The following is a 27,678-nucleotide window of genomic DNA, read 5'->3' as shown; positions in this document are numbered from 1 at the left end:
GATGAAATCGGTGGCCAGCACCACGCCAACACACAGACACAAATATACAAGACACAGAGTGACTCACCGCAACGGGTTTATTATGTCAGCAGAAGGCGCCAGGCAGCCCCGTGCTAAGAGTACCCCAGTCTTTCTCTACTGCTGGCTGTCAATGGGTGGCAACCTCTCCGCTAGAGGCCGCTCCAGAGAGACGACAAGAGTTCCACAACCCCATCTGTGTGGTGAGCCACCAACTCCCCCTCGCCGCCGCGTGTCCACAGTCGGTGCCGGGCACGCGGGTTCGTGATGAAAGGTGGCAGGAACCGGGGGAAAAAAAACCACGAAAATGGTCAAAAACCCGACCGAAGTGTGGCTTGGTAACCTCTAAACTACAGTATCTATTGTTGACGGGGAAAAGGCGGCCCACTAACTGACCTGCCATTAATAATATAAACGCCCAACTTTATCCGTGACGAGCTTAACTACCCGGCTTCGCCCGGGACTTGGATTCACCACGCCCGGCCGCCTTTGACTCCCCAATGGCGATGTTCACACACACCGGTGGTGGCCGTGAGCGGGAATCGAACTCGGGTCGCCGGGTTCGTAGCGCAGCGTAGCGCTAACCACTACACTACCGCTACTCACACACACACAGATACACACACAGATACACACAGATACACACACAGACACACACACAGACACACACACAGATACACACACAGATACACACACAGATACACACACATACAAAGATCCCCCATATAGCCTTAACAAACTGTAGGGGCAAGTGCTGTTAGCGAGCACCTATGAAGGCCGGAACGGTACACGAGGGGGTGGGTGGCCAGCACCACGCCCGACCGCCTTTGTCTCCCTAGTGGCAATGTTTACACACCGCACCAGGTACTCATTTGAGGCTGAGTCGACCTAGGGGAGGCCCGGGACCGGTTCAGATAATCGTCATTGGTGTTGGCCGTGAGCGGGAATCGAACCCGGGTCGCCAGGTTCATAGCGCAGCGTAGCGCTAACCGCTACACTATTGCTCCCCACACAGATACACACACAGATATACACACACACACAGCGTGCTAACCACTACACTACAATGCGTTACACTTCCACATGCGCGGGTCACGTGACAGATTTGACGTCACAGCTCACTTGCCGTGCAAAAAATACATGCATTATTGAGCTCCCCCCCCCCAAAAAAAAACCCCACCAAAAGTGTATTTTTTAAAATAATTTTTGCATGGTGTACAGTCTGGAAAGTACCCACACGGCAAATTTGCAGTTTGTTGCATGTAGGGAAAGTAGGATAAACATTTCGAACAGACACAATCACAACTTTGCCTTTTATATATGTGGAGATGAATGAACGCTGCGCTTTGTCGTTTTCATGCAGGGGGCGCTGCAAACCCACGCGCCCCCCCCCCCCGCATGAACGACGGTAGGCGCAGGGACAGACGCTCGATTACGTTGGAATCGAGCTGCAGGCGGCGGTCTTCTCGCACGGCCAGCAGCTCCACGTCGCCTCGCCTCGACCCCGCAACCTGCTCCCCCCTCTCCTCCCCCTCCCTCCTACCTGCTCCCATCCCCCGTGTTGGCTCTCCTCCTGCCTCCACTCCCCCCCCCTGCCCCTCTCCCTCCTGTCTCCTCCCTCCCCCCTTCACAACGACGCTGACGACGAAGAGGTGGTGGCGCTGCCCGCTGATCCGGCGCTGCCCGCTGATCCGGCGCCGGCGAGGGGTCCGGCACCGGCCAGGGATCCGGCACCGGCCAGGGGTCCGGCACCGGCCAGGGATCCGGCACCGGCCAGGGATCCGGCGCCGGCCAGGGGTCCGGCACCGGCCAGGGGTCCGGCACCGGCCAGGGATCCGGCACCGGCCAGGGATCCGGCGAGCGCCCGCAGGGTGGCCACGGCGATCCGGGGGTCGATAGGCGATGCCGAGTCGGCGCCCAGCAACGCCGCCGATGCTGCCGCTAGCACTGGGTGGGGGGGCACAGCGGGGTGGTAACGGTGGTAACGGTGGGGGTGGTAACGGTGGGGGTGGTAACGGTGGTAACGGTGGGGGTGGTAACGGTGATAACAGTGGGGGTGGTAACGGTGGGGGTGGTAACGGTGGGGGTGGTAACGGTGGGGGTGGTAACGGTGGGGGTGGTAACGGTGGCAACGGTGGGGGTGGTAACGGTGGGGGTGGTAACGGTGGGGGTGGTAACGGTGGTAACGGTGGGGGTGGTAACGGTGGTAACGGTGGGGATGGTAACGGTGGGGGTGGTAACGGTGGGGGTGGTAACGGTGGGGGTGGTAACGGTGGTAACGGTGGGGGTGGTAACGGTGGCAACGGTGGGGGTGGTAACGGTGGGGGTGGTAACGGTGGCAACAGTGGAGGTGGTAACGGTGGGGGTGGTAACGGTGGGGGCGGTAACGGTGGGGGTGGTAACGGTGGGGGTGGTAACGGTGGGGGTGGTAACGGTGGTAACGGTGGGGGTGGTAACGGTGGGGGTGGTAACGGTGGGGGTGGTAACGGTGGTAACGGTGGGGGTGGTAACGGTGGGGGTGGTAACGGTGGGGGTGGTAACGGTGGGGGTGGTAACGGTGGGGGTGGTAACGGTGGTAACGGTGGGGGTGGTAACGGTGGGGGTGGTAACGGTGGCAACAGTGGAGGTGGTAATGGTGGGGGTGGTAACGGTGGGGGTGGTAACGGTGGGGGTGGTAACGGTGGGGGTGGTAACGGTGGTAACGGTGGGGGTGGTAACGGTGGGGGTGGTAACAATGGGGGTGGTAACGGTGGTAACGGTGGGGGTGGTAACGGTGGGGGTGGTAACGGTGGTGGGACGGTAACAACACCGGTGGCGATTAACTGAATCAGCCCTGGACCTCCCTTAGGTTGACTCAGCCTAAAATGAGTGCCTGGTGCGGTGTGTAGTGAACATCGCTAGCACTGGGGAGACAAAGGCGGCCAAGCGTGGGTCAGAGTGCCGGTAGCCTTCATAGCTGCTGCTTGCTAACAGCACTTGCCCCTACAGACTGTTAGAGGCTACACGGGGGACGTTTGTCTGTGGTGGTGAGCGGTGGTGGTGGTGAGCTTTGGAGGTGGTGAGCGGTGGTGGTGGTGAGCAGTTGTGAGCGGTGGAGAGCGGTGGTGAGTGATAGTGAGCAATGGTGGTGGTGAGCGGTGGTGAGCGGTGGTGAGCGGTGGTGAAAGTAGGCGTCGGCAAGGTAAGGTAAAAGGTTAAAAGCAACGAGCCTACCTTTTACCCTTACCCCATACAAATTACCCAATTACAGGGTAATTACTGGGATACTTCTACACATGAACAAGGTTTGTAACAGGTAAATGCTAGGTAGAGTGCTTTATTCATCTATAGAATACTCTCGATCATTCCAATTTTACACGCTTTCTTTAAACTCACTCTGTTGTTGTTGTCGTTGCATCTTCAAATCTTGTGACTCAATTTTAACCCGCTTCCCAATGCGGTATCGACTGCGAACTTGATATACTTACGTCATACTGATGACAATAACTATATTATATCATTAAAAATAATATACAAATATTTTTTAAACGTTATTTTTTATGTTATGTTTCCGCTCGGGTCTAATTGTCCACTGTCAACTGACGTTGGCTGTAATTGCTCACGGTCCCCTTACGTAGTGGCCACTTCCTGGAGTCGAGGAGTTCTGCCATTACTCGTACATTTCATTAAAGCGAGTTTTAAAAAAGAAGTTGTTTTTAAAAATATTACTTGTTAAATGGAGGCCACGGACTGCACCACGGCGCTTTTAGCGGTAAACAAGGGCACCGTATTTACCGGGTTAACGCTTCGCGCTATTTTAGCGGTAAACAAGGCACCGTATTTACCGGGTTAATACTTCGTGCTATTTTAGCGGTAAACAAGGGCACCGTATTTACCGGGTTAATACTTCGCGCTATTTAAGCGGTAAACAAGGCACCGTATTTACCGGGTTAACACTTCGCGCTATTTCAGCGGTAAACAGGGCACCATATTTACCGGGTTAATACTTCGCGCTATTTTAGTGGTAAACAAGGCACCGTATTTACCGGGTTAACACTTTGTGCTATTTTAGCGGTAAACAAGGGCACCGTATTTACCGGGTTAATACTTCACGCTATTTTAGCGGTAAACAAGGGCACCGTATTTACCGGGTTAATACTTGGCGCTATTTTAGTGGTAAACAAGGCACCGTATTTACCGGGTTAACACTTCGTGCTATTTTAGCGGTAAACAAGGGCACCGTATGTACCGGGTTAACACTTCGTGCTATTTTAGCGGTAAACAAGGGCACCGTATTTACCGGGTTAACACTTCGCGCTATTTTAGCGGTAAACAAGGGCACCGTATGTACCGGGTTAACACTTTGTGCTATTTTAGCGGTAAACAAGGGCACCGTATGTACCGGGTTAACACTTCGCGCTATTTTAGCGGTAAACAAGGGCACCGTATTTACCGGGTTAACGCTTTGTGCTATTTTAGCGGTAAACAAGGGCACCGTATTTACCAGGTTAACACTTCGCGCTATTTTAGCGGTAAACAAGCGCACCGTATTTACCAGGTTAATGCTTCGCGCTATTTTAGCGGTAAACAAGGCACCGTATTTACCGGGTTAACACTTCGCGCTATTTTAGCGGTAAACAAGTCACCGTATTTACCGGGTTAACACTTCGCGCTATTTTAGTGGTAAACAAGTCACCGTATTTACCGGGTTAACACTTCGCGCTATTTTAGTGGTAAACAAGGCACCGTATTTACCGGGTTAATACTTCGCGCTATTTTAGCGGTAAACAAGGCACCGTATTTACCGGGTTAATACTTCGCGCTACCTTTACCCTACCGGGTAATTCTTCTGAGCTACCTTTACCTTACCCTTTACCTTACCCTTTACCCTAGCCTTTACCCTACCCTTTACCTTACCCTTTACCTTACCCTTTACTTTACCCCTTGGCATGTCGACACCTTTACCCTTTTACCCGGTAAAAAAGGTAAATTACCTTACCTTGCCGAGGCCTAGGTGAGCGGTGGTGGTGGTGAGTGATGGTGAGCGATGGTGAGCGATGGTGAGCGGTGGTGAGCGGTGGTGGTGAGCGGTGGTGGTGATGGTGAGCGATGGTGAGCGGTGGTGAGCGGTGGTGGTGAGCGGTGGTGAACGATGGTGAGCGGTGGTGAGCGGTGGTGGTGAGCGATGGTGAAGTGGTGGTGGTGAGTGATGGTGAGCGATGGTGAGCGTGGTGAGCGATGGTGAGCGGTGGTGAGCGGTGGTGGTGAGCAGCGCTGCACTCACCGGCTGCCTCCTTCAGCTGCTGCTTCCTCGCCTCCTTCTCCCGCTGCTCCTGGATCTTCTTGGCTCGCTCCAGCCTCACACAGAGACACACACACAGGCACAACAACAACCGCCATTCACCACTAAGTGGCGGTGACGTCACCACGACGCTTGTGCCAGGCTATGTGCACCTTGAGGCCACGTGAAGTGTCGAACGCCCGCGGGCAGGAGGTCACGGGGCAGACCCAGGTGCCACGGGTCGACTGAGATGACTGATGACTGGCTGATGCACCACCTGTGCCCCCTACTGTGCCAACCTGCTGTGCTTTAGCCACCCGGCGCTCCGCTCGTTGTTGTGAGCGTCGCTCCTCCGCCCTCCATTGTTGTTGGAGGGCGAATGCCTCCAACTGCCCAGTAGCATCCTTTACGAGCCTCCTCAACAAAGGCCAATCTTGACACCGCTGGTACCAGTCATCGGCAAGTCCACTCAGCTCCAAGTCCTCCTGTACCACATCACTCCATCTCTTCTCTAGCCCGTGCCGCGCCTGTTTAGCCCCCTCGATCCGGCCGAACAAAAGCTGTTTAAGCATTCGGAGGCTGGGCATGCGGGCTACATGACCCAGCCAAAGCAGCCATGCCTGCCGGAGGAGCTCACCGATGGGACCTTGTCCAGATCTTTCAAGGATTTGTGAGCTCCTCACACAATCCAGCCTGGTTAAATCCAGGATGGATCGTAGGCAGGCTAGCCTAAATGTTTCTAACTGGCAAAGATGTTCCATTAGGGGGTTAACGTTTCGCAAGCGTAGAGAAGGGAGGGAATGACCGTGGCCGAGAAGACCTGAAGCTTAGTGCGGAGCGACAGACCAGGTAGCTTCCACACAGCGTTACACAACCGATGAAGAGATATTGCCGCTCGACTGATTCGGAGTGAGACCTCTGCTGTTAAACTGAAGCCGGTCATATGCACACTGCCCAGGTATGGGAAACTCCACTCTCTCCACAACTGCCCTATCACAGATTGGGAGTTGTGGGGGTGGAGTGTCCAATGGTACAAAATACCCAGGCAGGTGCTTAGTTTTGGTGGGGCTGATGGTAAGGCCCCATCTCTTAGTGGCATGCTCCAGTCCCAGCAGCAGCATCTCCAACTCCTCCTCTGAATGAGCAGCTATTACCAAATCATCGGCATACATAATGTGGTTGAGCAATAGGGAGCCATCCCTTGACCACACCCGGGCATCGATCAGCCTCCCCTTATATCTGTACCAAATGGAGATTCCCCCGGTACAGCTACTGAAGGCTTAACGAACTACGTGGTAAAAATAGATGTTAAATAATGTGGGAGCCAGAGGACATCCCTGTCACACCCCAAGGTGTACAGGGAATGGTTCTGACGACTGGCCACGTAGTTTTACCCGGGGCCTGCTCACCATCATGAAGGTCCTTAATGATCGTGAGCAGAGGGTCAGGTACTCCAAAAGGACGAAGAACAACCCAGAGTCCAGGCCTACTGATGGTATCATAGGCCTTGACCAGGTCAATAAAGCAGAGATGTAGGTCTTGTTGGAATTCCCTACACCTCTGCTGTAGCAGACGGACAGAAAATATGGCATCTGTGCAGGACCGCCCTTTCCTGAAACCGCATTGGGGCTCTGCAAGCCTCTCCTCAAAGTGCCTGGCAACGCGATGTTGAATAATCCTTGCCAGGACCTTTCCCGGCACAAAGAGGAGTGAGATGTCCCTGTAGTTGTTACAGTCTGTGCGGTCCCCCTTCTTAAAGAAGGGGACCACCAGGGCAACCTTCTAATCCTGCGGAACCCGTCCAGTGGTCCAGACTGTTGTTATGATGTCATATAGGGCAGTCTGTGAACAAACACCACCCTCCCTCAGCATTTCGCTTGTAAGATCATCTCTGCCCGGTGCCTTTCCTGGTTTCAGACTCCGGATCGCCCTCAGTACCTCAACAGATGGTACCTCTGCCAGCCACTCATAGGGGGTGACTTCTTCCAATATTTGAGGCACCGCAGCCTCAGCAGGGTCATCCCCACTTTGTGCCACGATGTTTTCCTGGTTGAAAGATTTCCCCTCCCCCAGGACCTCACAGAAATGCTCATCAAATCTGCAAACCTGTTCCTGGGGGTCGGAGATTGGATCACCGTTTTTTCCCCTAATGATGGTAATAGGTGTGTCACTGCAGGTTACTTTTTTGATGGAGTTAAATAGAGATTTGTGATCGCAGGCCACTGAGGCAGACTCCATCTCCTCAGCAACCCGCGACCACCATCCATCCTTGCAGCACCTCACGGCTCTCCGAACCTCCGAGCGAAAGCTGCGGTAAGCCTCCTCATTCTCTGACGTGGGATGCTGTAGCCAATTAGAGTGGGCCTGTCACTTTATCGCAACTATCCTGAACACCTCCTCTGTCAGCCAGGGTCTATGGGGAGGTCTGGATCGCGTATCCAAAGCAGCCATTGCAGCTGCATGAGTTACAGTCCTAAACCTCGCCCATTTACCGTCGACATCAAGAGGATTGGGAGATGATGCCAACCCCAGCCGCAAGCGATGATTAAATTCTCGCTTGCAACTTTCATCAGCTGAGACCAGGCCACTTTAGGTTGGAATGGGGTCTTGGGTGTACACCCACCACCGGGGTGGAAGAATGGCAGGCGTATCTTACAGATGACTAGTCAATAGGTCAGAGGACAGATCAGCTCCACGGTAGGTCCTGGTGTCAAGGACATGGGCTCGCATCCGCTGGTCCGTCACTATGTAGTCCAGCAGATGTTCTTGCTTGGACCTGGCATGCATCCATGACGTGTGGATACACCGATGCCGGAACAGCGTGTTGATACAGTGAGGAAAAAAGAGTATTTGATCCCCTGCTGATTTTGTACGTTTGCTCACTGACAAAGAAATGATCAGTCTATAATTTTAATGGTAGGTTTATTTGAACAGTGAGAGACAGAATAACAACAACAAAATCCAGAAAAACGCATGTCAAAAATGTTATAAATTGATTTGCATTTTAATGAAGGAAATAAGTATTTGACCCCCTCTCAATCAGAAAGAGTTCTGGCTCCCAGGTGTCTTTTATAAAGGTAACGAGCTGAGATTAGGAGCACACTCTTAAAAGGAGTGCTCCTAATCTCAGCTTGTTACCTGTATAAAAGACACCTGTCCACAGAAGCAATCAATCAATCAGATTCCAAACTCTCCACCATGGCGAAGACCAAAGAGCTCTCCAAGGATGTCAGGGACAAGATTGTAGACCTACACAAGGCTGGAATGGGCTACAAGACAATTGCCAAGCAGCTTGGTGAGAAGGTGACAACAGTTGGTGCGATTATTCGCAAATGGAAGAAACACAAAATAACTGTCAATCTCCCTCAGCCAGGGGCTCCATGCAAGATCTCACCTCGTGGAGTTGCAATGATCATGAGAACGGTGAGGAATCAGCCCAGAACTACACGGGAGGATCTTGTCAATGATCTCAAGGCAGCTGAGACCATAGTCACCAAGAAAACAATTGGTAACACACTACGCCGTGAAGGACTGAAATCCTGCAGCGCCCGCAAGTTCCCCCTGCCTAAGAAAGCACATATACATGCCCGTCTGAAGTTTGCCAATGAACATCTGAATAATTCAGAGGACAACTGGGTGAAAGTATTGTGGTCAGATGAGACCAAAATGGAGCTCTTTGGCATCAACTCAACTCGCCGTGTTTGGAGGAAGAATGCTGCCTATGACCCCAAGAACACCATCCCCACCGTCAAACATGGAGGTGGAAACATTATGCTTTGGGGGTGTTTTTCTGCTAAGGGGACAGGACAACTTCACCGCATCAAAGGGACGATGGACGGGGCCATGTACCGTCAAATCTTGGGTGAGAACCTCCTTCCCTCAGCCAGGGCATTGAAAATGGGTCATGGATGGGTATTCCAGCATGACAATGACCCAAAACACACGGCCAAGGCAACAAAGGAGTGGCTCAAGAAGAAGCACATTAAGGTCCTGGAGTGGCCTAGCCAGTCTCCAGACCTTAATCCCATAGAAAATCTGTGGAGGGAGCTGAAGGTTCGAGTTGCCAAACGTCAGCCTCGAAACCTTAATGACTTGAAGATCTGCAAAGAGGAGTGGGACAAAATCCCTTCTGAGATTTGTGCAAACCTGGTGGCCAACTACAAGAAATGTCTGACCTCTGTGATTGCCAACAAGGGTTTTGCCACCAAGTACTAAGTCATGTTTTGCAGAGGGGTCAAATACTTACTTCCCTCATTAAAATGCAAATCAACTTATAACATTTTTGACATCCGTTTTTCTGGATTATTTTGTTGTTATTCTGTCTTTCACTGTTCAAATAAACCTACCATAAAAATATAGACTGATCATTTCTTTGTCAGTGGGCAAACGTACAAAATCAGCAGGGGATCAAATACTTTTTTCCCTCACTGTAATTACAAGCCCATGGGCTGCACAAAAATCTAGCAGCCTCCTACGTTGTTATTAAGCTGATCTGGCCCATGCCCTCCAATCACTCCAGACCAGGTGCCAGCATCATGACCAACTCGGGCATTGAAGTCACCTAACAAAGACGACTCTATCCCAAGGGGCCACTTTAGCCAGCACATATGACAGAAGGTCATAGAAGGCATCTGACTCATCGGCTTTGCCTGCATCCCTCCACGGATGTTCGTCTTCGGTAGGGGCATAAGTAATCACGACCACCACTCCTTGCCTCTGGTTGATGGGAAGGCGAGCCCAAAGTAGCCTGGGGCTTACAGCTTCCCACACCTCACCGCCACGCTCCCACGCCCCCTTCATTCTTTTGTTCAAAAGAAGAGCCACACCCTGTTGTTTGGCAGTCTGCTGCCCCGAGTAGAGGACTGTCCACCCCTCATGGTGGCAGGAGCCAGAACCGGTCCACCAGACCTCCTGAATGCCACAGAGATCCAGGCGGTACCGGTCCAGCTCCCGACAGAGGAGTGGCAGCCTCTCCTCCGCAGTGAGCGTTCGAACATTCCACGTGGCCACACGAAGTGGCTTTTCGTTGTTTCTGGAGGAGCCCCGAGGGTAGAGATTCAATCTCCTGGCTCTGCCAATTGGGGTTTGGCCAGGAGACGTCATAGACGCCTGTCCCCCCAGGGCCTCCGGCACAAGCTTATTAGTTAGATATTTAATTCGTGGTTTCATGGTAATTTATTGAAGGTGGAGGGGTTACCAGCCTCTCACACAGGCACACACACAGGCACACACACGTGCACATGCACAGGCACACACACGTGTACACACACGTGCACACACACGTGTACACACACGTGTACACACACAGGCACACACACATGCATGCACACAGGCACACACACATGCATGCACACACACATGCACAGGCACACAGGCGCATACACACAGACACACACATGCGTAGTGAGTGGTGAGTACTGGTGAGTGGTGCGTGGTGAGTGGTTAGTGGTGAAGAATACCGGCGAGCCAGCGCCTCCTGAGCTTCCATGGCTGAGTTGCGGTAGCCCCGGCTGGAGCTGCGATGCCGGTCGTGGTGGTGGTGGTCGTGGTCCTGGTGGTGGTGGTCGTGGTGGTGGTCGTGGTGGTGGTGGTAGTGGTCCTGGTCCTGGTGGTGGTGGTCGTGGTGGTGGTCGTAGTGGTGGTGGTGGCGGTAGCGCTTTCGGCTACGACCGTGGCTGGAACACAAAGACAAAGGTCCCCCGTGTAGCCTATAACAGACTTTAGGGGCAAGTGCTGTGAGTAGCGAGTAGCAGCAGCACCTATGAAGGTAGACACAGACAAAGGTCCCCCGTGTAGCCTCTAACAGACTGTAGGGGCAAGTGCAGCGCCACATTAAATACGCAACTACAATGACAACAATAGTTTAAAGCGATTTGTAGCATGTTTTATTTTTGGGGGGGGGGGGGGCAGAGCTTTGTGACATCATATTTGAGGAGGGGGGTCTGACTTTTTGTGACGGGGGGGGGTAAAAAATCGTCCAAAATCGCGTGAGGTCATTTATGGACGGCCCTTATGAAGGGCAGCGCTGTGGCACACGAGGGGGTGGGTGGCTACCAGCACCACGCCTGCCCGGCCGCCTTTGTCTCCCCAGTGATGATGTTTATCACACATCACGCTTGCCACCCTCGCCACCCTCGCCACCACCCTCACCACCCTCGCCACGCTCGCCACCCTCGCCATCCTCATCCCCCTCGCCACCCTCGCCACCACCCTCACCACCCTCGCCACCCTCGCCACGCTCGCCACGCTCACCACCCTCGCCACGCTCGCCACGCTCGCCACCCTCGCCACCCTCGCCACCCTCACCACCATCACCACCCTCGCCACGCTCACCACCCTCGCCACCCTCACCACCCTCTCCACCCTCACCACCCTCATCACCCTCATCACCCTCGCCACCCTCGCCACGCTCACCACCCTCGCCACCCTCACCACCATCACCACCCTCGCCACGCTCACCACCCTCGCCACCCTCACCACCCTCTCCACCCTCACCACCCTCATCACCCTCGCCACCCTCATCACCCTCGCCACCCTCGCCACGCTCACCACCCTCTCCACCCTCACCACCCTCATCACCCTCGCCACCCTCATCACCCTCGCCACCCTCGCCACGCTCACCACCCTCGCCACCCTCACCACCCTCTCCACCCTCACCACCCTCATCACCCTCACCACCCTCATCACCCTCGCCACCCTCTCCACCCTCACCACTCCCGCGACATTACCACGCCCCGGTGCCGACGCTGGCGCTCACCGGTGCGACGTTGAGCGTGACGGTGAGCGTGACGGTGAGCGTGACGGTGAGCGTGACGGCGAGCGGCGGCGGCGGTGGCTCCGGTGGCGGCGGTGGCTCCGGCGCGGGCTGCGCGAGCGACCGGGCGAGTGCCGGTAGCGGTGAGCGGGGTGAGCGGCTCGCGAGCGGCGTGGCGACGGTGAGCAGCTGCACCGGCGGGAACGGCGCCGACTGCGGCTGCCACACGAGCGTCGGCGGTGGTGGTGGCGGTGGTGGCCACGCTGCACCGAGCGCGATGACGCTGATGAGGAAGTGGAGGAAGTGGAGGAGGAGGAGGAAGTGGAGGAAGTGGAGGAGGAAGAGGTGGAGGAGGAAGAGGAGGTGGAGCGGCTCTTGGCAGGAACCCGGTGAGAGGAAGAGCGCCGGAGACTGGCGCCGTCATTCCTACAGCACGCACGGTGACACACACACACACGGTAACACACACACACACGGTAACACACACACACGGTAACACACAACAACAACAACAATCGCCATTCGCCACTAAGTGGCGGTGACGTCACCACGACGCTTGTGCCAGGCTATGTGCACCCTGAGGCCACGTGAAGTGTCAAACGCCCGCTGGCAGGAGGTCACGGGGCAGACCCAGGTGCCACGGGTCGACTGACTGAGATGACTGGCTGATGCACCACCTGTGATCCCTACTGTGCCAACCTGCTGTGCTTTAGCCACCCGGCGCTCCGCTCGTTGTTGTGAGCATCGCTCCTCCGCCCTCCGTTGTTGTTGGAGGGCGACTACCTCCAACTGCCCAGTAGCGTCCTTCACGAGCCTCCTCCACAAAGGCCGATCTTGACACCGCTGGTACCAGTCATCGGCAAGTCCACTCAGCTCCACGTCCTCCTGTACCACATCACTCCATCTCTTCTCTAACCCGTGCCGCGCCCGCTTAGCCCCCTCGATCCGGCCGAACAAAAGCTGTTTTGGCATGCGGTGGCTGGGCATGCGGGCTACATGACCAAGCCATCGCAGCCTTCCCCGCCGGAGGAGCTCACCGATGGGACCTTGCCCAGATCTTTCAAGGATTTGTGAGCTCGTCACACAATCCAGTCTGGTTAAACTCAGGATGGATCGTAGGCAGGCCAGCCTAAATGTTTCTAACCGGCGAAGATGTTCCATTAGGGGGGTCCACGTTTCGCAAGCGTAGAGAAGGGAGGGAATGACTGTGGCCGAGAAGACCTGAAGCTTAGTGTGGAGCGACAGACCAGGTAGCTTCCACACAGCGTTACGCAACCGATGAAAAGATATTGCCGCTCGACTGATTCGGAGTGAGACCTCTGCTGTTAAACTGGAGCCAGTCATAAGCACACTGCCCAGGTATGGGAAACTCTCCACTCTCTCCACAACTGCCCCATCACCGATTGGGAGTTGTGGGGGTGGAGTGTCCGATGGTACAAAATACCCAGGCAGGTGCTTAGTTTTGGTGGGGCTGATGGTAAGGCCCCACCTCTTAGTGGTATGCTCCAGTCTCAGCAGCAGCGTCTCCAACTCCTCCTCTGAATGAGTAGCTATTACCAAATCATCAGCATACATAACGTGGTTGAGCAATAGGGAGCCATCCCTTGACCGCACCCGGGCGTCGATCAGCCTCCCATTATATCTGTACCATATGGAGATTCCCCCGGTATAGCTATTGAAGGCTTCACGAACTACGTGGTCAAATAAATGTTAAATAATGTGGGAGCCAGAAGACATCCCTGTCGCACCCCAAGGTTAACAGGGAATGGCTCTGACTCCCGGCCACGTAGTTTTACCCGGGCCCGCTCACCATCATGAAGGTCCTTAATGATCATGAGCAGAGGGTCAGGTACTCCAAAAGGACGAAGAACAACCCAGAGTCCAGGCCTACTGATGGTATCATAGGCCTTGACCAGGTCAATAAAGCAGAGATGTAGGTCTTGTTGGAATTCCCTACACCTCTGCTGTAGCAGACGGACAGAAAATATGGCATCTGTGCAGGACCGCCCTTTCCTGAAACCGCATTGGGGCTCCGCAAGCCTCTCCTCAGCGTGCCTGGCAAGGCGATGTTGAATAATCCTTGCCAGGACCTTTCCCGGCACACTGAGGAGTGAGATGCCCCTGTAGTTGTTACAGTCTGTGCGGTCCCCCTTCTTAAAAAGGGGGACCACCAGGGCATCCTTCCAATCCTGCGGAACCCGTCCAGTGGTCCAAACTGTTGTTATGTCATATAGGGCAGTCTGTGCACAAATGCCGCCCTCCCTCAGCATTTCGCTTGGGAGATCATCTCTGCCCGCTGCCTTTCCTGGTCTCAGACTCCGGATCGCCTTCAGTACTTCCTCAACAGATGGCACCTCAGCCAGGCACTCACAGGGGGTGACTTCTTCCAATATTTGAGGCACCGCAGCCTCAGCAGGGTCATCCTCACTTTGTGCCACGTTGTTTTCCTGGCTGAGGGATTTTCCCTCCCCCAGGACCTCACAGAAATGCTCAGCAAATCTGCAAACCTGTTCCTGGGGGTCGGAGATTGGATCACCGTTTTTTCCCCTAATGATGGTAATAGGTGTGGCGCTGCAGATTACTTTTTTGATGGAGTTAAATAGAGATTTGTGATCACGGGCCACTGAGACAGACTCCGTCTTCTCAGCAACCCGCGACCACCACCCATCCTTGCAGCGCCTCACGGCTCTCCGAACCTCCGAGCGAAGGCTGCGGTAAGCCTCCTCATTCTCTGACGTGGGATTCTGTAGCCGATGACAATGGGCCTGTCGCTTTTTCTCAACCATCCTGAACACCTCCTCTGTCAGCCAGGGTCTCTGGGGAGGTCTGGACCGCGTACCCAAAGCAGCCATTGCAGCTGCATGAGTCACAGACCTAAACCTCGCCCATTTACCCTCGAAATCAGGAGGAGTCGGGGACGATGCCAATCCCAGCCGCAAACGATGATGAAATTCTGGCCTGCAACTTTCATCAGATAACTGAGACCAGGCCACTTTAGGTTGGAATGGGGTCCTGGGTGTACACCCACCACCGGAGTGGAAGAATGGCAGGCGCATCTTACAGATGACTAGTCGATGGTCAGAGGGCAGATCAGCTCCACGGTAGGTCCTGGTGTCAAGGACATGGGCTCGCATCCGCTGGTCCTTCACTATGTAGTCAAGCAGATGTTCTTGCTTGGACCCGGCATGCATGCATGATGTTGTGTGGATGCGCCGATGCCGGAACAGCGTGTTGGTAATTACAAGCCCATGGGCTGCACAAAAATCTAGCAGCCTCCTACCGTTGTTATTGAGCTGATCTGGCCCATGCCCTCCAATCACTCCAGACCAGGTGCCAGTATCATGACCAACTCGGGCATTGAAGTCCCAACATGATGACTCTATCCCGAGGGGCCACTTTAGCCAGCACACACGGTAACACACACACACGGTAACACACACACACACACACGGTAACACACACGGTAATACACACACACATGGTAACACACACACACACGGTAACACACACACACACGGTAACACACACACACGGTAACACACACACACGGTAACACACACGCACGGCAACAACACACACGGTAAGACACACACACGGTAACACACACGCACGGCAACAACACACACGGTAAGACACACACACGGTAACAACACACACGGTAACACACACACACGGTAACAAACACACACACACACACGGTAACACACACACACGGTAACACACACGCACGGTAAGACACACGGTAACACACACACGGTAACACACGCACGGCAACAACACACACGGTAACACACACGCACGGTAACACACACGCACGGTAAGACACACGGTAGCACACACACGGTAACACACACGCACGGCAACAACACACACACGGTAACACACACACACGGTAACACACACGCACGGTAAGACACACGGTAACACACACACATGGCAACAACACACACGGTAACACACGCACGGTAATACACACACACGGTAACACACACGGTAACACACACGCACGGTAACACACACGCACGGCAACAACACACACGGTAACACACACACACGGCAACAACACACACGGTAACACACACACACGCACGGTAAGACACACGGTAACACACACACACGGTAACACATGCACGGTAACACACACGCACGGTAACACACACGCACGGCAACAACACACACGGTAAGACACACACACACGGTAACACACGCACGGCAACAACACACACGGTAATACACACGCACGGTAACACACACGGTAACACACACACATGGTAACACACACGCACGGCAACAACACACACGGTAACACACACGCACGGTAACACACACACACGGTAACACACACGGTAACACACGCACACACGGTAACACACATACACGGTAACACACACACACACGGTAACACACACGCATGGTAACACACACGCACGGTAACACACACACACGGTAACACACACGGTAACACACACGGTAACACACACACACACGGCAACAACACACACGGTAACACACACGTACGGCAACAACACACGCACGGTAACACACACACACGGTAACACACACGCACTGCAACATGCATGGTAACAACCACCACCACAACTTACTTCCGTAACACCCACAACCTGTGAGTGTACCCACGTCACCTGCTGCACGTGTGTGCCCGCTGCATGTGTGTATGCCCGCTGCACACATGTGTGTGTGTGTGCCCACTGCACACGTGTGTGTGTGTGCGCCCACTGCACACGTGTGTGTGTGTGCGCCCACTGCACACGTGTGTGTGTGCCCACTGCACCCGTGTGTGTGTGTGTGCCCACTGCACACGTGTGTGTGTGTGCGCCCACTGCACACGTGTGTGTGTGTGTGCCCACTGCACACGTGTGTGTGTGTGCGCCCACTGCACACGTGTGTGTGTGCCCACTGCACCCGTGTGTGTGTGTGTGTGCCCACTGCACACGTGTGTGCCCACTGCACACGTGCGTGTGTGTGTGCCGGCACCTGTTGTAGCAGCCAGTGGTGCCGTTGTGCGGTGCTTGCGCTGGGAGCGACTGCTCGGGGCCCCGGCAGCCTCCAGCCATGGAGCGCTCACACGAGGTGCTGCTCTTCTCCTGAGCCACACACACACAGAGAGCGTTGAGAGTGCAAGAGTGTGAGAGAGTGTGAGAGTGTGTGTGTCTGTGTGAGAGAGTGTGAGTGTGTGTGTGTCTGTGTGAGAGAGTGTGAGAGTGTGTGTGTGTGAGAATGTGTCTGTGTGTGAGAGTGTGAGAGTGTGTGTGTGTGAGAATGTGTCTGTGTGTGAGAGTGTGAGAGTGTGTGTGCGAGTGTCTGTGTGTGAGAGTGCGAGTGTCTGTGTGTGAGAGTGTGTGTGTCTGTGTGTGAGAGTGTGAGAGTGTCTGTGTGTGAGAGTGTGAGAGTGTGTGTGCGAGTGTCTGTGTGTGAAAGTGTGTGTGCCAGTGTCTGTGTGTGAAAGTGTGTGTGCCAGTGTCTGTGTGTGAGAGTGTGTCTGTGTGTGAGAGTGTGTATGCGAGTGTCTGTGTGAGAGAGTGTGAGAGTGTGTGTGCGAGTGTCTGTGTGAGAGAGTGTGAGAGTGTGTGTGCGAGTGTCTGTGTGTGAGAGTGTGAGAGTGTCTGTGTGTGAGAGTGTGTCTGTGTGAGAGAGTGTGAGAGTGTGCGAGTGTCTGTGTGTGAGAGTGTGGGAGTGTGTGTGCGAGTGTCTGTGTGTGAGAGTGTGTCTGTGTGTGAGAGTGTGCGAGTGTCTGTGTGTGAGAGTGTGAGAGTGTGTGTGCGAGTGTCTGTGTGTGAGAGTGTGTGAGAGTGTGAGAGTGTGTGTGCGAGTGTCTGTGTGTGAGAGTCCGGCAAAACAACCCCCTACCTCCTCGCGGTGCCGGACGGGCAACTCTATCGTGGACAGTGCTGTGGGGAAAGGGCCAATTTCGATTGGCTCCTCCCCTCATGGTGTCTGTGACCACCACAGCGGCTAAATGGGGGCTTCTGGACGGGTGCGAGGGGCTGGTAACCCCTCCACCTTCAAAAACTCACCACTAAACCACGTCTAAAATATGTAACTAATAAGCTTGTGCCAGAGGCCCCGGGGGGACAGGCGTCTATGACGTCTCCTGGCCAAACCCCAATTGGCGGAGCCAGGAGATTGTATCTCTACCCTCGGGGCTCCTCCAGAAACAACGAAAAGCCACTTCGTGTGACCACGTGGAATGTTAGAACGCTCACTGCGGAGGAGAGGCTGCCACTCCTCTGTCGGGAGCTGGACCGGTACCGCCTGGATCTCTGTGGCATTCAGGAGGTCTGGTGGACCGGTTCTGGCTCCTGCCACCATGAGGGGTGGACAGTCCTCTACTCGGGGCAGCAGACTGCCAAACAACAGGGTGTGGCTCTTCTTTTGAACAAAAGAATGAAGGGGGCATGGGAGCGTGGCGGTGAGGTGTGGGAAGCTGTAAGCCCCAGGCTACTTTGGGCTTGCCTTCCCATCAATCGGAGGCGAGGAGTGGTGGTCGTGGTTACTTATGCCCCAACCGAAGACGAACATCCGTGGAGGGATGCAGGCAAAGCCGATGAGTCAGATGCCTTCTATGACCTCCTGTCACAGGTGCTGGCTAAAGTGACCCCTCGGGATAGAGTCATCTTGTTGGGTGACTTCAATGCCCAAGTTGGTCATGATGCTGGCACCTGGTCTGGAGTGATTGGAGGGCATGGGCCAGATCAGCTCAATAACAACGGTAGGAGGCTGCTAGATTTTTGTGCAGCCCATGGGCTTGTAATTACCAACACGCTGTTCCGGCATCAGCGCATCCACACAACATCATGGATGCATGCCGGGTCCAAGCAAGAACATCTGCTGGACTACATAGTGACGGACCAGCGGATGCGAGCCCATGTCCTTGACACCAGGACCTACTGTGGAGCTGATCTGTCCTCTGACCATTGACTAGTCATCTGTAAGATGCGCCTGCCATTATTCCGCTCCTGTGGTGGGTGTACACCCAGGACCCCATTCCAACCTAAAGTGGCCTGGTCTCAGTTATCTGATGAAAGTTGCAAGTGAGAATTTCATCATCGCCTGCGGCTGGGGTTGGCATCGTCCCCTACTCCTCCTGATGTCGAGGGTAAATGGGCGAGGTTTAGGACTGTCACTCATGCAGCACATTACATTTTGATTTAAAAAATTACTAATCTACAACTCATTACTAATCATAACCAATGACTGATTACTAATCGATTATATAATTACAATACCCCCCCCCCCCCGCCTCTAATCACTGCACCTGATATGAGTTAAGTGATGACGTCACCCTGCTGCTCTATATAAAACCGGGAGCAAGCGAGGGCTTTACCATTCTGGCGAATTGCCCGATGATGCTGGATGTATTTACTAGCGAAACGTCGTACTCAAACTGTAAATGTGGATTCACTCTTCAACACACCGGTGGGCTAAAGTAGTGAATTATTTGTCTTTTTGTCAACGTGACACTTTTTTTGCTGATTGGCCGTGTCGGGTGGTGGAGGGTTACGACACATTTATAAATAAACGCGATCTAACCCAAAAACCTTTATTATGGATCATAACAACAGTCTGGACCACTGGACGGGTTCCGCAGGATTAGAAGGATGCCCTGGTGGTCCCCCTCTTTAAGAAGGGGGACCGCACAGACTGTAACTACAGGGGCATCTCACTCCTCAGTGTGCCAGGAAAGGTCCTGGCAAGGATTATTCAACATCGCCTTGCCAGGCACGCTGAGGAGAGGCTTGCAGACCCCCAATGCGGTTTCAAGAAAGGGCGGTCCTGCACAGATGCCATATTTTCTGTCCGTCTGCTACAGCAGAGGTGTAGGGAATTCCAGCAAGACCTATATCTCTGCTTTATTGACCTGGTCAAGGCCTATGATACCATCAGTAGGCCTGGGCTCTGGGTTGTTCTTCGTGCTTTTAGAGTACCTGACCCTCTGCTCACAATCATTAAGGGCCTTCATGATGGTGAGCGGGCCCGGGTAAAACTACGTGGCCGAGAGTCAGAGCCATTCCCTGTACACCTTGGGGTGCGACAGGGATGTCCTCTGGCCCTAACATTATTTAACATCTTCCTTGACCACCAAGTTCTTGAAGCTTTCCATGGCTGTACCGGAGGAAGTAGAGGGATGGCTCCCTATTGGTCAACCATGTTATGTATGCTGATGATCTGGTAGTTGCTGCTCATTCTGAGGAGTTGGAGGCGCTGCTGCTGAAACTAGAGCGTGCCACTAAGAGGTGGGGCCTTACCATCAGCCCCACCAAAACTAAGCACCTGACTGGGTATTTTGCGTAATCAAATACTCCACCCCCTCAGCTCCCCATTGGTGATGGAGCAGTTGTGGAGAGAGTGGAGAGTTTTCCATACCTAGGCAGTGTGCTTATGACCAGCTCCAGTTTGACAGCAGATGTCTCACTCCGAATCAGGCATGCGGCATTTACTTTTCATCGGCTGTGCAATGCTGTGTGCAAGATACCTGGTCTGTTGCTCCGCACGAAGCTTCGGGTCTTCTTGGCTACGGTCATTCCCTCCCTTTCTCTATGCTTGCGAAACGTGGACCCCCCTAATGGAACATTTAGGCTGGCCTGCCTACGATCAAATCCTGGGTTTAACCAGGCTGGATTGTGTGAGGAGCTCACAAATCCTTGAAATATGTGGACAAAGTCCCATCGGTGAGCTCCTCCGGCAGGCAAGGCTGCATTGGCTGGGTCACGTAGCCCGCATGCCCAGTCACCGCATGCCTAAACAGCTTTTGTTCGGCCGGATATAAGGGGCTAAATGGGCACGGCACAGACTAGAGAAGAGATGGAGTGATGTGGTACAGGAGGACGTGGAGCTGAGTGGACTTGCCGATGATCGGTACCAGCGGTGTCAAGATTGGACTCTGTGGTTGGGGCTCGTGAAGGACGCTACTGTGTAGTTGGAGGCAGTTACCCTCCAGCAACAACGGAGGGCAGAGGAGCGACGCTCGCAACAACGGGCGGAGTGCCGGGTGGCTAAACACAGCAAGTTGACACAGTAGGAGCACAGGTGGTGCATCGGCCAGTCAGATCCCCCCACCCCGCTCGCTAACAGCACTTACCCCAACAGTCAGTCAACCCATGGCATATGGGTCTGTCCTGTAGCCTGCCAGTGGGCATTCAACACTTCACGTGGCCTTAAAATGCACATAGCCTGGCACAAGCGCCATGGTGATGACTCTGCCACTTAGTGGCGAATGGCAGTTGTTGTTGTTGTGTGTCTTTGCGTGTGGGGAGTGGTAGTGTAGCGGTTAGCGCTACGCTGCGCTAATGACCAACACCAAATGACGATTATCTGAACCGTGTAGCCCCGAAGACATCAGGAGGGATCCCTCCGAGTCCGTGGACATTTTAAAAAATGCGTCTTAAAACCTATCCATATGCTTCCGCTTATTAAACTTTTAGTTCATTTACTAAATGATTTCTCAAATGTATTTTTTTATGCCGAGAGTCTGCCGCTGCTGCGTCCTGCACAGCGCTCTGAGATCCTTGATGATGGAATTATTATTTCTCCTGCGTATTAAACCAACGCGTCTTCTTACGCACCAGTTTAATAACAATGCTTCACTCGGATTAAATAAAATTGGCGCGTGCGCCAAGATGTTCAAAACGCCAAAGAGACGTCGTTACGGCAGCCAATTCAAGATCATCATCGCGTCCGCGTTCACCCACGAACATCACGCGTGGCAAGACATGCCAACGCTTTTTATCTTTAACACCGGCGGAAAAAAGAAGGGGGCGTCCCGTAGATATGCAACACGACTTTTGTTCCTGGGTAGTAAAGTGTTATTTTTTCTAATTGCTTATGCCTCTAAAGTATAGAAAGTGGCTATTATTATGACTCCCCACAAACTTTGCTTTTGTGACCAGGATTTTAGTAAAAGTAACAACACAAACGACACACCACGTGTTCTAATTCACAATAGGCACATTACAAAGTAACAACACAAACACACACCACGTGTTCTCATTCACAATAGGCACATTACATAGTAACGACACACCACGTGTTCTCATTCACAATAGGCACATTAAAAAGTAACAACACAAACACACACCACGTGTTCTCATTCACAATAGGCACATTACAAAGTAACGACACACCACGTGTTCTCATTCACAACAGGCACATTACAAAGTAACGACACACCACGTGTTCTCATTCACAACAGGCACATTACAAAGTAACGACACAAACACACACCACGTGTTCTCATTCACAACAGGCACATTACAAAGTAACGACACACCACGTGTTCTCATTCACAATAGGCACATTACAAAGTAACGACACAAATGACACACCACGTGTTCTCATTCACAACAGGCACATTACAAAGTAACAACACAAACACACACCACGTGTTCTCATTCACAATAGGTACATTACAAAGTAACAACACAAACACACACCACGTGTTCTCATTCACAATAGGCACATTACAAAGTAACGACACACCACGTGTTCTCATTCACAACAGGCACATTACAAAGTAACGACACAAACACACACCACGTGTTCTCATTCACAATAGGCACATTACAAAGTAACAACACAAACACACACCACGTGTTCTCATTCACAACAGGCACATTACAAAGTAACGACACACCACGTGTTCTCATTCACAACAGGCACATTACAAAGTAACAACACAAACACACACCACGTGTTCTCATTCACAATAGGCACATTACAAAGTAACAACACAAACACACACCACGTGTTCTCATTCACAAGAGGCACATTACAAAGTAACGACACACCACGTGTTCTCATTCACAATAGGCACATTACAAAGTAACACAAACACACACCACGTGTTCTCATTCACAATAGGCACATTACAAAGTAACGACACAAACGACACACCACGTGTTCTCATTCACAACAGGCACATTACAAAGTAACGACACAGTAACGACACACCACGTGTTCTCATTCACAATAGGTACATTACAAAGTAACGACACAACACACACCACGTGTTCTCATTCACAATAGGCACATTACAAAGTAACGACACAAACACACACCACGTGTTCTCATTCACAATAGACACATTACAAAGTAACGACACAGTAACGACACACCACGTGTTCTCATTCACAATAGGCACATTACAAAGTAACGACACACCACGTGCTCTCATTCACAATAGGCGCATTACAAAGTAACAACACAAACACACACCACGTGTTCTCATTCACAATAGGCACATTACAAAGTAACAACACAAACACACCACGTGTTCTCATTCACAACAGGCACATTACAAAGTAACGACACAGTAACGACACACCACGTGTTCTCATTCACAACAGGCACATTACAAAGTAACGACACAGTAACGATACACCACGTGTTCTCATTCACAACAGGCACATTACAAAGTAACGACACAAACACACACCACGTGTTCTCATTCACAATAGGCACATTACAAAGTAACAACACAGTAACGATACACCACGTGTTCTCATTCACAATAGGCACATTACAAAGTAACGACACAAACACACACCACGTGTTCTCATTCACAATAGGCGCATTTCAGAATATCACCGCCCTGGTCACAAAAGCAAACTTCGTGGGGAATAATAAAAACCAATTTACGTACTTTTGAGGCAATTGGAAAATAGTCGCCGTCCATAAATGACGTCACGCAATTTTGGACGATTTTTGACCCCCCTCCCCACGTCACACATCGTCACCCCCCCCCCCCCCCTTAGGTGCGTGACGTCATTTATGGACGGCCCCAATAACTTACTACCCAGGAACAAAAAAAATTTTTTTTGGTTACACAGTGCGATGCTCCCGTTTATACTGTAGTTGTGTGCGTTGGACCATAACACATCGCATGGCCGTGTTAGCTCGACGCGTGGTGGAGCGACCAATATGACCCCCAAGAGGGTTTGTTTAGGATTCAGGTCGTCGCGTTAATATAAATATTGTGTCGTCAAACCCGCCACCACCCGACGGCCAATCGGTAAGGGTTTTTTTTTTAATTTTATTTAAAGCTTTCGTGACTGCAGTGATTCATATTCTTGAGAGCTAAGGATATATATAGTAAGAGGTTTGTCGCGTAAACAGAACGTGCCAATTGGTTTTGGGGCCGTCCATAAATGACGTCACGTGATTTTGGACACTTTTTGACCCACCTCCCCCAATCGTCACATGACGTCACAAAACGGCAGACCCCCCCTCAAATATGACGTCACGAAGCTCTGCCCCCCCCCCCCCAAAAAAACCAATAAAACACGCTTCAAATCGCTTTTTTCACCTACGTAACTTTACCCAATAGAACCAAAGAGTATCGCTTTAAACTATTGTTGTCATTGTAGTTGCGTATTTAATGTGACGCTGCACTCTGATGTTGTAGGAGAGAACACATTTATTACAAAGTCTGTTTAATTAAGCAGAACGTGTTGTGTCGATGTGACGTCACGGATATCGTATCGCGATATCTCGACTCGAACTATATCGTATCGCGATAATCGCGGCTTCATTGGCATCGTATCGCGATAATCGCGACTCGGTTGATGCCGTATCGCGATAATCGCGGGATCTTCGGCACAGTATCGCGATGAATCGCGACTCGATTGATATCGTGTCGCGATAATCGCGAAGTGTTTGCTATCGTATCGCGATTTCTTTGATATCGTATCGCGATATCTCGACTCGTTCGCTATCGTATCGCGATAATCGCTAAGTGTTTGATATCGTATCGCGAAGTGTTTGACATCCCATCGCGATATCTCGACTTGTTTGGCATCGTATCGCGATAATCGCGAAGTGTTTGATATCGTATCGCGAAGTGTTTGACATCCCATCGCGATATCTCGACTCGTTCGGTATCGTATCGCGATAATCGCGAAGTGTTTGATATCGTATCGCGAAGTGTTTGACATCCCATCGCGATATCTCGACTTGTTTGGCATCGTATCGCGACTTGTTTGACATCGCCTTGCGATATCTTGACTCGTTCAGCATCGTATCGCGATAATCGCGAAGTGTTTGATAACGTATCGCGAAGTGTTTGATATCGTATCTCGACTTGGTTGATATCGTATCGCGATAATCGTCCCTCTCCCCACACCCACCCACGGCTGACAAAATCCACTTTCCAGAAGCTTCAAGTGAGGCGTAAAAAAAAACACCTCATCCCGGTAGCAACTCACTCGGCGCGCGGGCAAGGGTGGGGGGAGGGGGTTGTAGGCTAATGTCGACAATGTCAACTCGAGAGAGATCTCAAAGTGGGATTGAGTTAATTTAAAAAAATTAAGATTTAATTAAAAAATTAAAAAAAAATTTACCTCAAAAATCGCACCCATGGCAACGCGGACGAGGGAGGCGGCCGCGGGCAAACTGCCGCCTCGACGAAGACTCAGCGGCGGTTCCCGGATGTGCGCGTCACGTGACAGCCGGGCGCGCGCTCATTGGTTGCAACGAGAGCGACGACGACGACAACAGCAAAAAAAAACCGCCGGTCGAGACCATTGTGAGTGACGGGGTTTGGACTAGACCATTGTGAGTGACGGGGTTGGGGCTAGACCATTGTGAGTGACGGGGTTGGGGCTAGGCCATTGTGAGTGACGGGGTTGGACTAGACCATTGTGGGTGACGGGGGTTGGACTAGACCATTGTGAGTGACGGGGTTGGACTAGACCATTGTGGGTGACGGGGTTGGGGCTAGAACATTGTGAGTGACGGGGTTTGGACTAGACCTTTGTGAGTGACGAGGTTGGACTAGACCATTGTGAGTGACGGGGTTGGACTAGACCATTGTCAGTGATGGGGTTGGACTAGACCATTGTGAGTGACGGGGTTTGGACTAGACCATTGTGAGTGACGGGGTTTGGACTTGACCATTGTGAGTGACGGGGTTGGGGCTAGACCATTGTGAGTGACGGGGTTGGGGCTAGACCATTGTGAGTGACGGGGTTAGACTAGACCATTGTGGGTGACGGGGGTTGAACTAGACCATTGTGAGTGACGGGATTGGACTAGACCATTGTGAGTGACGGGGTTGGGGCTAGAACATTGTGAGTGACGGGGTTTGGACTAGACCTTTGTGAGTGACGGGGTTGGACTAGACCATTGTGAGTGACGGGGTTGGACTAGACCATTGTCAGTGATGGGGTTGGACTAGACCATTGTGAGGGACGGGGTTTGGACTAGACCATTGTGAGTGACGGGGTTTGGACTAGACCATTGTGAGTGACGGGGTTGGGGCTAGACCATTGGGAGTGAAGGGGTTTGGACTAGACCATTGTGAGTGATATTGGTTGGACTAGGCCATTGTGAGTGACGGGGTTGGGCTAGACCATTGTGAGTGATGGGGTTGGACGATGCCATTATGAGTGATGGGGTTGGACTAGACCATTGTGAGTGATGGGGTTGGACTAGGCCATTGTGAGTGACGGGGTTGGGCTAGACCATTGTGAGTGATGGGGTTGGACTAGACCATTGTGAGTGATGGGGTTGGACTAGACCATTGTGAGCTATGGGGTTGGACTAAACCATTGTGAGTGATGGGGTTGGGCTAGACCATTGTGAGTGACGGGGTTGGACTAGACCATTGTGACGGGGTTGGGCTAGACCATTGTGAGTGATGGGGTTGGGCTAGACCATTGTGAGTGACGGGGTTGGAATAGACCATTGTGAGTGACGGGGTTGGGCTAGACCATTGTGAGTGATATTGGTTGGACTAGGCCATTGTGAGTGACGGGGTTGGGCTAGACCATTGTGAGTGATGGGGTTGGGCTAGACCATTGGGAGTGAAGGGGTTTGGACTAGACCATTGCGAGTGATGAGGTTGGACTAAACCATTATGAGTGATGGGGTTGGACTAGGCCATTGTGAGTGACGGGGTTGGACTAGACCATTGTGAGTGATGTGGTTGGACTAAACCATTGTGAGTGATGGGAGTTGGACTAGGCCATTGTGAGTGACGGGAGTGATGGGGTTGGACTAGACCATTGTGAGTGACGGGGTTGGACTAGACCATTGTGAGTGACGGGGTTGGACTAGACCATTGTGAGTGACGGAGTTGGACTAGACCATTGTGGGTGACGGGGTTGGGCTAGGCCATTGCGAGTGATGGGGTTGGACTAAACCATTGCGAGTGATGGGTTTGGACTAGGCCATTGTGAGTGACGGGGTTGGACGAGACCATTGTGAGTGACGGGGTTGGACTAGACCATTGTGAGTAACGGGGTTGGACTAGACCATTGTGGGTGACGGGGTTGGACTAAACCATTGTGAGTGATGGGGTTGGACTAGGGGTACTGTGAGATCGCTAGCACACCCACGGGCTACACTACTCACACAGTCACTCACCCATTCACACAGCCACTCACCCACTCACACAGTCACTCACCCACTCACACAGCCACTCACCCACTCACCCACTCACACAGCCACTCACCCACTCACACAGCCACTCACCCACCCACTCACACAGTCACTCACCCACTCACACAGTCACTCACCCACTCACACAGTCACTCACCCACTCACACAGCCACTCACCCACTCACACAGCCACTCACCAACTCACACAGTCACTCACCCTCTAACACAGTCACTCACCCACTCACACAGT

The 27,678-nt window shown here is 52.6% G+C and overlaps 1 protein-coding gene across 1 annotated transcript; it reads right to left on the bottom strand.

The window, feature by feature from the left end:
- Positions 1 to 59: 59 nt before the first annotated feature.
- On the bottom strand, positions 60 to 27,470 carry LOC116956763 (uncharacterized). The gene is made up of 6 exons (XM_076054686.1): positions 25,388 to 27,470; positions 17,028 to 17,137; positions 12,036 to 12,458; positions 10,738 to 10,953; positions 5,282 to 5,355; positions 60 to 1,965 (listed from the first exon to the last, which is right to left on the bottom strand). Exons 1-6 carry the CDS (start codon positions 25,403 to 25,405, stop codon positions 1,646 to 1,648), a joined length of 1,161 nt encoding a protein of 386 aa, XP_075910801.1. The 5' UTR covers positions 25,406 to 27,470; the 3' UTR covers positions 60 to 1,645.
- Positions 27,471 to 27,678: the final 208 nt, after the last annotated feature.

Source organism: Petromyzon marinus, chromosome 67 (genome assembly GCF_048934315.1).
Source record: "Petromyzon marinus isolate PM22_M1 ecotype Great Lakes invasive population chromosome 67, UKy_Petmar_22M1.pri1.0, whole genome shotgun sequence".
In the NCBI taxonomy this organism is placed as follows: domain Eukaryota; kingdom Metazoa; phylum Chordata; class Hyperoartia; order Petromyzontiformes; family Petromyzontidae; genus Petromyzon; species Petromyzon marinus.
Note: the sequence above shows the minus strand (reverse complement) of the source record. Positions and strands in the feature narration are given on the sequence as shown.